Source organism: Sylvia atricapilla, chromosome 9 (assembly GCF_009819655.1).
Source record: "Sylvia atricapilla isolate bSylAtr1 chromosome 9, bSylAtr1.pri, whole genome shotgun sequence".
Classification (NCBI taxonomy): domain Eukaryota; kingdom Metazoa; phylum Chordata; class Aves; order Passeriformes; family Sylviidae; genus Sylvia; species Sylvia atricapilla.
This window is the reverse complement of record NC_089148.1, coordinates 14,299,107-14,313,921: the sequence shown is the minus strand read 5'-3', so window position 1 is coordinate 14,313,921 and position 14,815 is coordinate 14,299,107. Positions and strand designations below refer to the sequence as shown.

Here is a 14,815-nt window from a genome sequence, read left to right as displayed (position 1 = left end):
TTATTAGCGAAATTTCATCTGTTTTTCAACCACGGTAGGGATAGCTCCCCCGAAAGGGAGCCTCAAAAAATTAATCGACACTCGTACTTGTTCCTCTCCACGGAAATCTTTAGTAAAAGGCGAAAGATTTATGCGATCTGAAGAGAAACCAGAGTATGCCGGTTGTCTCCGCCCCAACACACCCCCCGTCTGCTCCCATCCACAGAAATCAGGGCGAGTGCCGCCGCTCACCGGCCCCGTATGTCCGGCCCCGCTCTGCGGGCGCACAGCTCGGACAGTCCCCGCAGCACAGCCCGGGCGGGGGCAGCGGCCGCAGCGCTGGACAGCAGCGGGACCGGACAGCGGCGGCGCCGCGGGGCACCCTGGGTATGCAAATCGGGCCGCTTACGGGGCGGGGCGGACTCAGCCTCCGCCGGGCTCACGGGTGCCTGCGGCGCTTTAACCCCGGCTGGGCACCGTGGCGCCGCTCGCTCGCTGTCCCCATCCCGCGGGACGGGTACAAGGAAGAAACACATGCCTTGAGACTGAGGAGTTCAATAATGAAAGCCAAATAGTATGAAATTCAAAGTTAAGGAAAATAAATAGAATCACAGAATGGTTTGGATTGGAAAGGGACCTTAAAGTTCAACTCGTTCTCATCCCTCTGCCCTGAGTAGGCACACCTCCTACTAGACCAGATCGCTCACAACTCTATACAACCTGGTCTTGAGCACTTCCAGGGATAGGGCAGCCACAACTTCCCGGGCCAACCTGTTCCAGTGCCTCGCTACCCTCACGGAAAGAATCGCTCATCCTTCTAGCAAAGAATTCCTTTCTAATATTCAATCTAAATCTCTGATCTTTTAATTTTAAAACGTTCTCTCTTGCCCTATCACCACATGCCTTTGTAAAAAGTTATTCCCCCTTTTTTTTCATAGGCTCCCTTTAAGTATTGGAAGACCTCAATAAGATCTCTCCAAACCTTTTCCAGGCTTAACAACCCCAGCTACCTCAGCCTGCCTTCACAGGAGAGAGACTCCCAGCCGTCTGATCATCTTCATAGCCTCCTCTGCATTTGCTCCAACACATCCGTCTCTTTTCTGTACTGGGGACCAGAGAGCTGGATTCAGCAGTAAAAGGGCAGAATTGCCTCCCCTCACCTGCTGCCCAGGATGCAGTTGGCTTTCTGGGCTGTGACTGCTCGCTTTTGGTTCATGTCCAGTTTTTCACCCATAAGAACCCCCACTGCCTTCTCAGCAGGGCTGCTCTCAGCGACTTTCCCAGTCTGTGTTCTACAGTTCTTCTCGTGTCCGGGAGTATCCAGACCCAAAGGCAGCACGAAGCACTTGGATTTGTCGAACCTCATGAGAGTCTTGTGGGGCCAGGTTTGTCCAGATCCCCCTAGATGGCACCCTGTCCTTCCGGAGTGTCACCCACACGAGTCACCTTGCAAACGGGCGGCGAGTGCACTCACTCGCACTGTCCGTGTCATTGATAAAGCTATTAAACGCCCCAGCCGGTCCCAAGACACAGCCCTGAGGCACGGCGTAGCGTTTGTCACCTGTCTCCACTTGGATATAACGTCAGTGCACACAGCACCCTGGCTGCGCCCATCCAGCGCATTCCTATTAAACACTTGTGAAATCTGGACAGTAACGATCGTAAAGAACCCTAATCCCCACTTACACCATATCTATAGGACTCAAACGATAACATCGTTTTGAGTTTGCTGTTTTAGTCCACACGCACCCTGTACGGCATTCTAAAGTTATTTGAACTTTTCTATTCTTAAACCGGAATAGGGATAGCTTCACCGAAGTGAAGCCTCAAAAAATTTCTCGACACTCGTGCCTGTTCCTCTCCACGGAAATCTTTAGTAAAAGGCGAAAGATTTATACGATCTGAAGAGAAACCAGAGTATGCCCGCTGCCGCCCTTGCGCACACAGCGTCCCTCCTCTGTCGCTCTCAAGGACACGGCGACTTCCCTCTGTCCTGCTCGGACCTCCCGCCGTCGCGGCCTGTTCCCGTGACACAGATGTGGATGCAGCCCGTGCCCGGACGCGGCAGTCCCGGGAGCAGCGGCGGAAACCGCGACCGGAGCCGCTCCGCCGCGCGCGATGCACCCTGGGTATGGAAATATATCTGAATACCAAGGAGGGATATGCTAATGACTCTGCGCTGCGCAGCGGGCATGTAAATGCTTCAGAACACTAACATGCATATGCTAATGAGGCTATGACGACCCGCAGGGCCTGTGCCCGACGCTTGTTGCGCTCTCTCAGCCCCGCCGCGGGACACCGGGCCCTGGGCCCTGCCTGGAGACGTTCGCGCGGTGACCCGCGGGACAGGAAGGACGGGCCTGCGGCAGACAGAGTCCTGACAATGCCCGCTCCCTGCCGGGCCGGCGGGCAAACTCGCCCCCGCAAGCTGTCGCCATTGTCCGCCGGCTCCCCTCGGCGCCGCCGCGTCTCCGGGCAACGGCGCGCGCCCCGCTCTGGCGGCGCCGTGACGTCACCACATCGCGAGAGCTCGCCCCGCCAAGCCGCCCCGCGAACTTCCGCCCCGCCTCTTTGCGCTGGTGCCGCACCATGGGTAGTGAAGTGGGCCTCCGGCCTGCCGACATTCCGCCGCCATCCACCCGCTGCGCCACCGCATTCCGCCCGGTCGTCCGGCGGTGGCAAGCGGGGGCTTCCGCCAGCCTTCGCCGTCCGCCATCGGGGCGGCTGCGGTAGTGCCGAGCCGCTGGCGGGGGGAGGCGAGCGGGCCCAACATGGCGGCTGGTGGATGATGGGGGCCGGGGCCTCGTCTCGCCGTGCCTTGATTTCCTGCAGATCCCGAGCGCTGGGATCGCTCCCGGTGTCGGCTGCGGATGAGCAGATGCGGGTGAGGTGGAACAGCGTTCAGTGGACCCAGCAGTAGGGGTGCAGGGTGGCGTTGTGGAACACTGAACAAGTTGGTAGTTTTGCGCGAGGTAGCGTGTTCTGCAGAGATGGTCCCCGCTGGGGACCCAGCAGGCTGAGTTGATTTGGGGTGTCTGTCGTAGGGCCTCAGCGGACAGGTGGGATGGGGGTCCCTTCCTGTAGCGGACCTACCACGTCCTGCCAGTAGCGTAGGACGATTGCTGTAGTGTGCCTGTCAGACCGGCATCGGGCGCTTCCCAGAGAGTGCCCAGCACGCGACGTACTTTGGGAGGCAGCTTACCAAAGAGGACACGGAGGAAGAGGGCGTCTGTCTGCTTTCTACAGCTCTGCTGGAAGGGATGTGTTCGGGGCAGATCTGAGTATCAATGATGAAGCTTCTCTAACTGCTGCATTCAGCTGAGTGCACTCTGCGGATACCAACCTTGGAGAGCTGAGGACTCAGAACCGCGCCCTGCTGCTGCAGCCAGTGGGCTCGTGGCACTCTCTGACCACACTGCTCTCCATCCAGGTATCTCCAGGGACAACTGGCACAAGCGTCGCAAGACTGGGGGCAAGAGGAAGCCCTACCATAAGAAGAAGTATGAGTTGGGGCGACCTCCCGCCAACACTAAGGTGAGTGATTGGCAGGGTTTTCAAACTCGAGTTGCTGCTCTTGTGCTAGTAGAGGTTTAAATACCCCTGCTGTTTTTAGCAGGGGTTGAATATCTGACCGTGCTTCTGTAAAAGAAAGGTGGTATTTGCCCCTCTGCCGATAGGAAAGCTGTGATACATTTTTGCAGTAAGAGGCAATTGAGTGATGAAGCTTTCACCTTAGGCAGACGCAATAGACCGTTCTGGTCATTCAATGCATCTGCCGATGCTGGGGTTTGTCCATAGTTACACTGACCACATTGCCTTCGAGTTAGGGCTGTGCTGGGCTCCTGTGAGGGCCATGGCAGCATTCCAGCACCACCAGCCTGGTGTTTGTTTCTGACTGCAGATTGGCCCACGCCGGATTCATACTGTGAGAGTTCGTGGGGGAAATAAGAAGTACCGAGCCCTCGGTTGGATGTTGGCAACTTCTCCTGGGGGTCAGAATGTAAGTACGTGGTGAGCCTGCTGCATGGAAGAGAAACCTGTGCTCGTCTACAGTACTGCTGCAGAGTAGAAGGATGCAAGCATGGAGCTGTGGGGCCTGCATTGAACATCCTGGAAGCTAGCAGCTAAAGCAGCAATGCATGGTGATGGATGATAACTTTGACCTTATGATGGGCCTTAGGGGACTTGAATTTCCACTAAGGTCACCATGAGAGGAGTGTCATAGTTACAATGAGTGACATGCTTTCCTTAACTTTTTATGGGGACGAGGGGTTAAAGAGGGGCTGAAATCGTAATGGGAGTAGTCCTTCATAAATGCAAATTTTGTTCGTCAGTGAACGTGGTTCTCATCCCTTAAGTGGCCTGCACAGAGAAAAGTGCTGAGGATGCTTGTGAGAAGGCCTGAACCTAGGAGTGTTACATTAGCATGTGCAAATTTACTATTTCGCTTTGCTAAGCAGAAGTGGGAAGCTCAGAAGCAAGAGGGAGGTTGTCATATTTCCCCTGAGCAAGGTGGATTTTCTTTGCTTTAACGAATTGACAACAGTATCACTTGAGCCAGTCAGTGTTGCTTGAGTAGGATGGTAAAGCGGCAGTAAGGACGGTGGTGGGTTAGTGACCTGTATGGTGTGAGGGATAGGACATGCTTTCAGTTATGTCAGAGCATTGTCTGTGCAGTGAAAAGTGCAACTGCAGTCAGTATTGCACATGTGAGGAGGCTGAGTGTACCTTGCAACGAGGATGAGGTACATAAGTGAAGGGGAGAAAACCCATCTTTGTGCATGTTCTTTGTGTATGTGAGGGCTGTTTTCAGGGCAGGTTGCTAAGCAGTCAAATCTAGTACCTAAGACCGCAGGCTTCATATGGGTCTTGGAAGGGTGAAAACACCAGCCTCCCTTCTCAGTTTACTCATAAACCCTCATCCTATGAAAGTGTGTTCTGGAATGTGTTGCAGGGCAGTCCTCCCAGTATGGCTTAGTTCAGTGATTCTGGCAAGTTCATACAGCGTTTGAGCCCTGTGTGCAGTCTTAGTTGGCATCTGCTGATCTTGCAGTCTGAAAATTTATTTTCTAGAATTGTTAGATACTTTAGAGACGAGTTCCAGCAAGACCACCTGATCCTGGTTTTCCCATGTAGGGAGGGATTTAATTTCCAGATGTCGATTTCTGTCCTAACAAAAAGTTTGACTGATAAAAAATAGATGCATCTTTTAGTTAAAGTTAATTCAGTGCCAGGCAGGCTGGAGGGTATGAATGGCGTGTTGAGTGCCGTTATTTAAAGGGTATGTGCAAGATGCTATGAACTGTATACTCATCTGTAGGTCTGAACTTGTGCTCTTGTTTTGAAAGGCTGCACTCGCAAGACCAGGATTATTGACGTTGTGTACAACGCTTCCAACAACGAGCTGGTGCGGACCAGACACTGGTGAAGAACTGCATCGTGCTCATTGACAGCACCCCCTACCGGCAGTGGTACGAGGCCCACTATGCCCTGCCCCTCGGACGCAAGAAGGGCGCCAAACTGGACGTCTGGGCTTCTCCTTTTGGCTCCTGCACAGCAGAGTCTGCCCTGCCACAGGCAGTTACCCATCCTGACAAACAGTGCCTGCCAGATAGGGTTGGGTGCCCCGCAATGCTAGCATTGCTTATATCCGAGTTGTGTTCCCGTAGGTTCCCAGGATAAATTCTGGCTCTCTTATGGAGTGCTCAGTAGCAAGAGCTCTCACGTAAGCATTACACCAATTTGTGCACAAGGAACCTGCCTGTCAAGATCTCTGTCTTCTAATGATGATACCTTTGTCCAGTTCTGCTACTGAAGGGAGAGCGATGACAATTTAGGGATGCTGAGGAAGACTTTGTAGGTCAGGTTCTTGTGCTGGGCAGTGATTGCTTTGGTGAGAAGCTTGGGGGTTGCTTTTAAGTGTCTTGACACTACACTGAGCCATTAATCTAAGAATCAAACACCAGACTGTTTGAAAGTATTTAAAACCCCCACATGTGGCATTCAGGTTAGTCCTTGCATTTAAAGCAAAGACTTTCTGGTTTGGGTGCTGTGTAGTGCAGAAAAAGGAGGAAAGCGCATCAGCCTGGATTTGCACCACACCAAATTGCTTTCATTATTTCTGCAGAGGGAAGGAGTATTCAGTGCTTTTGTAGGAGGATTGATTCACCAGGGAAAACCTTTGCAGTTTCATTAACTTGAGAACAGCCTTCCCTAGGACACTGTGCTCAGCTGTCAGCAGTGACTCTGGTTAGCAGTGCTGCATTTCTTGGTCTAAAAAGTGAAATGCAGCACCTGGTTCTGTGTGATCAAAGTGTTTGTACATCGGCCAGGTATAACTTTGAAAACAGTACAGTGCTGAGAATACAAGGGGTGTTTCCTTCATGGTAGTGGAAAACAAACTGTGTTAGTGGAAGGTGGCCATTTGTTAAACAATTTTTTTGCTTTTGGTCTTGGGTTAGACTCCTGAAGAGGAGGAAATACTGAACAAGAAAGCGTTCAAAGAAAGATCCAGAAAAAATATGATGAGCGAAAGAAGAATGCCAAGATAGCAAGTATTCTTGAGGAGCAGTTCCAGCAAGGAAGCTACTTGGTGAGTCCCTGACAGCATTAAAGTAACTTGTACTTTTATCTTCTCCAGAGATACCCCACTTGGGGCAGGATGGGAAATCTGGCCAGCCAGGCTCCTGCAGTTTATTATTGCCATTGGGGCTTTGAGAAAGAAATGGGGCTCAAGACTTGCAAAGTCAGCACGTGTTGTGTCAGAAAAATGTGCTTCAGGCATCTGAGAGCTTTGATGTTTCAAGCTGTGGCAAACAGTTTAGCATTCTGAAGTCTTCTGGTGATGAGACCTTTGTCCAGTTCTGCTACTGAACCCGAGCGATGACAGTTTGGAGATCTGAGGAGGACTTCATTAGGGTCTGCAGCAGTGCCAGAGAACCTCAGGCAGGAGAGCTGCAGCAGGCACATGAGCTGGTGACTCGGTTACTCAGAGCTGCTTGTTCTGTGCTGCTGCAGTGGGGCTGCATGCAGTGTTTGTTCTTTGGTGTGTGCACTGGGGTGGGGAATTGCCAGACTTTTAACGGGGTGACTTCTCCTTGCAGCCTGCATTGCCTCCAGACCTGGACAGTGTGGCCGAGCCGATGGCTACGTGTTGGAAGGGCAAGGAATTGGAGTTCTACTTGAGGAAGATCAAGGCCAGAAAAGGCAAATGAATAAAAACTCTTGTGCTAAGAGACCGAATAAACCAAGAGTCTACTACCGTAACAGGGTTGTGTGCTCATTTGTGTGCACAGTATGGAAGGGGCTTCTGTAGCTCACCTGCCATGTAAAGTGTGAAGCAAGATGGAACTCTAGGATCCCTGAGCCCTTTAATGTCTTCAGGCAAAAAGAGTTGTCAGATTTGGCAGAAGTGGAGAATGTCCAATATTAGAAACCTGTGAGCAGGAGGAAGGTGCAAGTATCTACCCTCATTAAGAGTTCTGGGTTCCTGGGAGCACCTGGTGTCTGTCTTCCCCTCACCCCATTCTTGTGCTAGGTCAGCATGTGGTGCAATTCGGGTGTTGAGAGGTCAGTGGGCAAAATGGCCTAAGTCTGGCTGAAAACTTGGCTATTCCACCTTCAGCCTATGCAGCTGGTAACTCATGCCTCTGCCTTCCACATTACATGAGCTCTCATCCCCTGGTTTCAGGGCCAGCAGCCCCTTTTGTTTCCTGCCTGGTTGTACAATTCCCTGCAGGATCCAGTATCTTTTCACCAAACTAGGTGGCACTGTTCAATGACCAGCTGGTCTTTCCCTGACCTCCTTGGTCTCATTCCAGTGCAAGATCAATTCCTTCTAGCAGAAGGGCCAGGCTCACATCATGGTCTGTCCCTTTCGAAAGCTGGATACAAACTACAGCTTTCTGCCCTGTTACTTGTGGAATTTGAAAGCTGTGGTGAAAAAAAAAGCTTTTTTGGATGTTCTGGTGATACCATTCCTAGAGGCTCCTGTCCTCAAGGAAAGTAAACCTGGAAATCATTGCCCTTTGTGTAGGTGTAGCAGGAAGTCAGGAGCCCATCTGAGGGCTGGTCCTGTGCCAGGGGGCAGGCCAGGCTCACACACCTTGTCCCTGTCAGGTGAACACACTGCAGACTTCATTGTGTATTTTCACAAGGGCCTCATTATCCATTGGATCACTGGTGCAGGTCAGGCTTCCCTACAGCCCCAGCATCACAGTCAGCTCTGAACTGAAGGAGGTGGCCCATGATGACCTTGCCCCAGGCAGAGTTGTGGTGAGACACATGAGTCTCATGCTTTGAAAATGCAACTCTGTGCCCCCAAGTAACTTGGGTTTTGGGGGGAGGGGTTTAAGTTTTTTTCCTGCGAAGCAGTGCCATGTTTGCCAGGTGTAACAGCAGGAGGTACCCTGGGCAGTGTGGGTTCATCCTGTTGCTGGCAGGGAGATGAGCACGAGTCAATGCCAGAGCTACACACTGAAGAATGGTACCTGCTCCTGATGACCACGGCAGCAGGTTATGGTGTGGGTGTGTACTGACCATGCCACAGATTGGGTCTGTGCTCGTGGGCACTGAGCAGAGCCCAGCCCAGCTGGGTGCCACTGCAGTTCAGGAGTCCCTGGCAGTGGGACCTGGGCTGGGTGGGATGTTTGCACAAGCACATTCCTTCTCCATAGTGATCCGATGTAAACTTTCCCTGCTCTCCAGCAACGCCTGCTTTCCAGAGAGGGAGCAGAGGCGATAACAGCACTTGGCAGGGATGTGTCACGGCTGCTTCCTCTGAGTGTGTTTCTTCTCTCCCGTCATCTTCCAGAGTGCAAACAGCATTCAGGGTGTTTCTGGGGAACTTTAAACTGATGTAGAAACTAGGGCTTTATGGAGCAAATGCCAGCTTGGTGTCAGGGCAGGATTATACACCTGTCCCCTGCTTAATGTGATTATGGCTCATCAATGTGTGCTGTTTACAGTTACTACTCTGAGAAACAGCTGCCAAGGGCGACTGCCCATGGGAACAAAAGTGGCACCTGGAGCTGCGCTGGAAGTGTGACATGGGAACAAAGCAGTGGCAGCCGGCCAGGGGTGTGTGGCGCTTCACTCCCAAGGTGGTGCAGGCTGTGGGATGTACAGCCCTCTGGATGGCACAGGGATTTACCTGCCTGGGAGTGGGCAAACGTGCTGTACACTGAGCCAGGAAGTGATGGGCAGGGGCTGGGGTTAAGCACAACTTTAGCCTGGCTAGACTTTGGAAATGCAAAAGTTAGGCTTAGGACCTTACCCACTGGTGGAAGGTCTGAATTTAAAAAATTGCTTTCATAGGATGATCAGCTGCAGCATAACCCAGGTGAAGTAATTTGTTTTGTGTCTTGCTCCTTGCTGTTGAGTGGCTCTCTCAGCTCCACATAAATTAACTTTGGGGTATTTTCATAGGACATGATCCAACCCAGGAAATGAAATGACCTTGTGGTTACACTTCAATATGTCGAGTAGTGACCCTGAATGCCGTGGAGGGGAAGCAGGGCTGACTTGTTGAGGGAATTGGGGAGCTTTAAAGGAAGGGGGACTTGCAGGAAAGGGAACTTTTAAACTAATGCACTTGGAGAAAATACATGTCTGAGTGTGCCGTGGCTGTCACAGACGAAGAACAGGGAACACTGGGTTTGGTCACACCTCCCTGCCACCTGTCACAGGTGGAAATTTGGGCAGGGGCTGCAGGTACCAGAGTTGGGGATGGACAAGGCCCAGTGGGTTGATTTGGGTCACTCCCCTTTGCATCAGCCGTGGCATCTGAATTTAGGCTTCATGAGGGAAAGGAGAGGATGTTACATTGTTCCCAGCAGCCCTGGGATGGGACTCCAGGGTACATGAGCACAGGGGTACTCGCGGAAGGGCCATGGGCATTTCTGGAGCACATGTGAAAAATGCAGCTGTTGTTAGCCCTAGTCGAAATCTCCAGCCATGGGCTGGGCTGTAGCCCCTGGGAACAGCTGCTAACGTGCCTGTCCTGCCTTTGCCCTGGTCCCTCTGTCACTGTGGGCGTGTGGGAGTGGCATGAGCCGGGGTACACTGAGATGCCCTGGATGTAGTACTTGGCAGAGAGTGATGGAGGGATATTAAAGGCTGGGATACTTTGCCAGGGCCCAGGAAGGAGCAGGGAAGGAAAGTGTCCAGCTGGATATAAAACAGTGTGAAACATCCATGAGTGACAGGAGACATGAAGAGAAATCACCCTATCCTTGTCCGCAGGCCAGGTGGGGCTGGGACTGAGCAGTGCTAGGTCTGAGCAGTCTGTCCCACCACGGGCTGCTGGAAGCCCCACTGCACTGTGCAGGAAACACCACTTCCTCTGCAGGCCGGAGCACAGCGTCCTGCCCTGCCCAGCTCCCTCCCTTCCTGCCTGGGCACCAGGCCCAGCACAGCTCCAAGAGCAGACAGGGTGGCCAGTGCAGCTTCCAGCCTGGAGACTGTCCCCCTTGGGCAGGAGGAGCCAGACTCATCCTCCATCCACAGAGAAGGGCTGGAGCACCATGGGTGAGACTTGCTGGGGGTGCCTGTATTGGGCAGCGATTTACAGCAAACCCAGCCTTTGCCCTGCTCCCAGGAGCCCCACAAATCCTTGCTTTGTTCAGGATCTGTGGCATTTACAGCAGGCTGACACCTTCCCCACCCCTGTTGTAAATCCTGGTATAAAGCAAAGGCTCTGTTTGCCTTCGGCCAGTGCCCAGCTCTGCTCTGCCAGGGCGACAAAGAGGCTCCAGGGATCCTGGGCAAGACCCTCACTAGGCCATCACCCAGGGCATGGGAGGGTAGATGGGGTAGGAGTGAAGTCCACCATCCTTGTACTCCCCACATCCCACTGGTTGGCTCCCCTCTACCCCAAAACACAAAGGGATGGAGCCACACTGCCAGGAGTAAAATGCTTTATTTCTTACTGAGAGCTGGATCCTACAGGGCCGGCTGCAAAGGGCCCCCTCTGATGCCGCCCTGTGTGCACTTCACACACCTAGTCCCACAAGTGTGCACACACACCATGAAGCAGCAAACGTGCATTGACTGTTTCAAGGCTCTGTGCCACTGTGGAGTGGGCAGCAGGCAGAGCCACCACAGGTTTCCCCTGACAAGCCCAGGGCTCCCTATCCAAATGCGACACTCCCTGCAGAGCACACAGACAGGGCCAGCCCTATTTCTTGTCTCCAGAGCACATTCTCTGCAGGTTGGAGAGCAGCAGGTCTGTGCCAGGCACCATCTGGCTCCAACAAGAGAGGAAGCTTTGGTCAGTGGGTTTGGCAAACACACACACAGCATCATCACTTGATCCTCAAAACCAGCCCCCACCTTCCCTCCATGTCCTTCCTCAGGCACCACCATCCTGTGACCGGGTCCCCAGAGCCCGAAGTACCCTTGCACTCTTGCCCAGCTGCAGCACATGGCAAGCAAGGGGATCACATGGTAGCATGGGGGGAAGGGATGGGTATTTGGGGGTGCAGCTTTGCAAGCCATGTAAGCCACTGTAAGCCATGGCAGGACAATGCGTGCCTCTCCTGTTCTGGTGGCTTTCACTCCTGCCTGGCCCCTGCCATCCTGCTGGTGTGTCCCAGACACAGCCCAATTCCTGGCATCAGTGCAGGTCAATGGTCTCATACTCCAGGTTGTCTGAGTCCTCCAGCTCGATACCAGGCACCAGGTTGTAATATCTGGTAGAGTGACTCATGTAGATCTTTTCCCGGTCAGCAGAGTCCTTCAGGACTTCGCTCACACTGACAGTGTCCACCTCTGGCTCACTGCCCAGCTCCTCTGCAGTTGGTGCTGGGGTGCCCAGCTCCTCTTCATGGGATGGCACCTGGGAACTGCTGGGGGATCCCACCTGTACCTCCACCTCCTCGTAGAGGTCTCTGCCACTCTCCAGTGGATCCTCAAAAGGCTGGAGCACGACCTGCTTCCCCAGCAGCACTTTCTTCTCAGTTGTGGAGGGAGCAGCAGGCAGCTCATAGGGGATGTAGTGGTGGGGCTCTGCAGATGCTGGCGCACTGCTCCTCCCTGCCATGGCCCCGTGGCTCTGGGACCTGCTCTGAAAGCTATAGTTGGTCTTTCTCTTCTGCCGGCAGAAGCACCAAGTGATGCTGGTGAGGATGAGGAGAGGGGGCACGCAGACGAAGAGGGCGGTGAGGCTGTGCGAGCGGCACAGCTCATCCCGGGGGATGCTCTGCAGGCCCACACCGTGGTAATGCTCTGGTGTGTGGCAGATAACCTCAGCAACCTGGGTGGACCAACCCTCCAGGTTGGTTAGCAAAGCACAGCTGCAGTCCCAGCTGTTGTTGGAGAGCTGAAGTTGGAGCAGAGATGGCTTCAGGAGGCTGGCAGGAAGGAAGGTGAGGGCATTAAAGCCCAGGTAGACCTCCTGGACCTGGGAAGATGCTTTCAGGAAGGACCTGGGCAGCTCCTGAAGCTGGTTGCTGTCCAGATAAAGAACCCTCAAATTAGGGGCATTTTCTAGAAAGCTTCCAGGGAGACTTTCCAGCAGGTTGTGACTTAAGTGTAAGATTTCCAAGGCAGGAGGGACTCCCTGTGCATTGCTGATGGCTGTGATGCTGCAGTGAGAGAGGTAGAGCTCCCGCAGCCCCTGCACCCCCACCAGTGCACCCCAGTCCAGGTGGGTGATGTTGGAGTTGGTGAAGTTGAGGCAGCAGCTCTCAGGGAGCGGAGCCTCCCGGAAAGTCTGGTAGTCCATGGGCTCCGAGCAGTTGCAGATTGGCGGTGCTGGGTCGAGGGTAAGGCCGGCAGCGAGCAGGAGGCTGCCCCAGAGGGACACAGTGCCCAGCCCGGCGCCTGCGGGGAGAGCAGAGGAGATCGTGACTCCCTGTGCCACCCGCCCTCCTGCTCCTTTTCTCCAGCCTTCCCGGCGAGAGAAAGTGAAACCCACTTCTCCTCCCCACAACGAAAGGACTCGCTCGCCGCAGGTCCTCCAGTGCCACCGTCCCGGGGCTGCCTCTCCCAGGACGTCCCGCTGCTCCGGCAGGGTGCCCGCGGGCAGCGAGCGACGCCCGGAGCTGCGGCCGTGCCCCCCGTGCCCTGCCCGGCCTCACCTGCCGCCGCTCGCCCCATCCTCCGGGGCCGCTCCGAGTCCCGCCGCGCTCCCGCCGGGCGCGGCCGCCGGCTCCGCCTCGCCGCGGGGAGGGCCACATCCCGCCCCGGCCCCGCCGCCGTCCGCCCCGGCCCATGGTCGCCCTTCAGCGTCCCGTTCCCTGTCCCCTCGCAGGAGTCCCGCCAGCCATGGATCCTCCAGCCACACTGTGCAGCGGTACCCCCAAACTACGTTCGACCCAGCTCCCCTGTAGTTAATCAACCTGGGGTTCCCTCTTATTCTGCCCCTCCTCCATAAGCCATAGTACCCATCCCTTCATCATCCTTCCCTTCTCCATCCCCCAGAAAGAATGTCCCTTCCCAGCTTCTCCCTCTCCACCTACTCTGCCCCTCCAGAAGCCATGTATCCCTGAAGTCCCCTCTGTACTCTAGTCCCCCAAGCTCCTGGAGAAAGGTTGGGCTGGGCTCTGCTGAGTTTGTCTCTCTCCTCGGATGGAGAGAGGGCTCTGCCCGGCTGGGTGCAACGGCCAGCTCCACTGGGGAAAGGAAGCAGAGTGGACATTCTTGCCAGATGGGGACCAAAAGGGCCAGTGTCGCACTCCATCACCAGACCCCGTATGAATTCCCTCCATCCCCCCACAAGTCTCAGGCCGGTAAGGAGGAGCAGAGTCAGACATGAGCACTACATCCCATAGAAAAGCAGTGCTGGACAGGGAAGCTCTGTTTGCACACCCTGAAAGTGCATGTGTGCTCACTACAGGGTGAACTGGGTAAACTGAGGCACGTGGAGTGTACCAACAGCTCTTTGCTTGAGTATTGGTGGAGGTGGGTAAGATGGGACCTGGGCATTTCTGTGGTGTCTTGTGGAACCTGCCAGTTCCTGGCATGCCTTGGCCCCTGCTGGTTCTGCTACTTTCTTCCCCAGCTCACTCAAGGGACCAACCACCCTCTCCATCCTCCTCCTTGGTGGCTGCAGCCTCATGCTTTGCAGAGCTGTGCTGAGGGATGGCAAAACTCCACTCCTGAGGGGGTGAAGGCTGTCACCCCAATCTTGGGGAGCTTGTCTGCGCCCCGATGCTTGGCTGGTGTTGCTCTTGCAGCCCAGGCACTGCATGCAGGGTACACAGCAGTGCCCTGCAGCTGCCCTGGGAAGGCAGCCCTGGTGCAGATGTGAGCTGGCAGCTGGGTTCAGCTCCACTGCTCCTGATGTTGCTGAGCATCACTGAATGCCACGAGGGTGAGGGGACCAGGCCAGGGCTGAGCATCATGGAGGACAGAGATCTCACAGCCACTCTGGGCTCCTGTGAAATTTTACCACATGCACAAGGGGAAAAAAGTTTCCTAATATCTAGATGGAATTTCCCTTGATGCAGCTTGCATTGAGTGCCTGTCATGGTTTCACTGTACACCTCCACAAAGAGCCTGACTCCCTTTTCCTATAACTCCACCTAAATAGCTGCAGGCAGTCAGGAATTCAGCCCACAGCCTCCCCTTCCCCAGGCCCAACAGGCTGGTGATCTTAAACCACAGTTCCTCCCACTGCCCCAGATCAGTGATGGGAAAACCCATGACTGAGATGTTCAGTATCACAGGGGACCCCAGGTGCAGGTGGAGGGGGGGAGCTGCGCCCAGGCTCCATCCCTCTTGGAGAGGAGGTGCCTCAGCCTCGGCAGGACACGGGCTGTAGGGTCCCTCCATGCCCCTTGCCCCTTGTGTGACAGAGGCACTGGGGAGCAGGAGCAGAGATGGCAGCTCTCAG

General features: G+C 54.5%; 2 protein-coding genes and 6 non-coding genes across 8 annotated transcripts; 5 read left to right on the top strand and 3 right to left on the bottom strand.

Annotated features, from left to right (window-relative positions):
• Positions 1–42: 42 nt before the first annotated feature.
• Positions 43–157, bottom strand: LOC136365260 (U5 spliceosomal RNA). The gene has a single exon (XR_010744316.1). It is a non-coding gene; the product is annotated as a U5 spliceosomal RNA (small nuclear RNA).
• A 1,628-nt stretch (positions 158–1,785) lies between these two features.
• Positions 1,786–1,900, bottom strand: LOC136365275 (U5 spliceosomal RNA). The gene has a single exon (XR_010744330.1). It is a non-coding gene; the product is annotated as a U5 spliceosomal RNA (small nuclear RNA).
• Positions 1,901–2,465: 565 nt separating this feature from the next.
• RPS8 (ribosomal protein S8) lies at positions 2,466–7,245 on the top strand. Its single transcript, XM_066324985.1, is given in 10 exon segments — positions 2,466–2,572; positions 3,410–3,513; positions 3,881–3,938; positions 3,941–3,979; positions 5,328–5,393; positions 5,396–5,505; positions 6,441–6,482; positions 6,485–6,575; positions 7,083–7,138; positions 7,140–7,245. Coding segments are annotated over 10 exon segments (624 nt in total). The 5' UTR covers positions 2,466–2,568; the 3' UTR covers positions 7,194–7,245.
• LOC136365265 (small nucleolar RNA SNORD55/SNORD39) lies at positions 3,258–3,342 on the top strand. Its single transcript, XR_010744320.1, has one exon. It is a non-coding gene; the product is annotated as a small nucleolar RNA SNORD55/SNORD39 (small nucleolar RNA).
• LOC136365266 (small nucleolar RNA SNORD38) lies at positions 5,757–5,830 on the top strand. The gene has a single exon (XR_010744321.1). It is a non-coding gene; the product is annotated as a small nucleolar RNA SNORD38 (small nucleolar RNA).
• LOC136365267 (small nucleolar RNA SNORD38) lies at positions 6,815–6,886 on the top strand. The gene has a single exon (XR_010744322.1). It is a non-coding gene; the product is annotated as a small nucleolar RNA SNORD38 (small nucleolar RNA).
• A 499-nt stretch (positions 7,246–7,744) lies between the features above and the next one.
• Positions 7,745–7,874, top strand: LOC136365273 (small nucleolar RNA SNORA35). The gene has a single exon (XR_010744328.1). It is a non-coding gene; the product is annotated as a small nucleolar RNA SNORA35 (small nucleolar RNA).
• A 3,011-nt stretch (positions 7,875–10,885) lies between these two features.
• On the bottom strand, positions 10,886–13,099 carry LOC136364865 (leucine-rich repeat and transmembrane domain-containing protein 1-like). The gene is made up of 2 exons (XM_066324984.1): positions 13,059–13,099; positions 10,886–12,801 (listed from the first exon to the last, which is right to left on the bottom strand). Exons 1-2 carry the CDS (start codon positions 13,075–13,077, stop codon positions 11,594–11,596), a joined length of 1,227 nt encoding a protein of 408 aa, XP_066181081.1. The 5' UTR covers positions 13,078–13,099; the 3' UTR covers positions 10,886–11,593.
• Between the last annotated feature and the right edge of the window lie 1,716 nt (positions 13,100–14,815).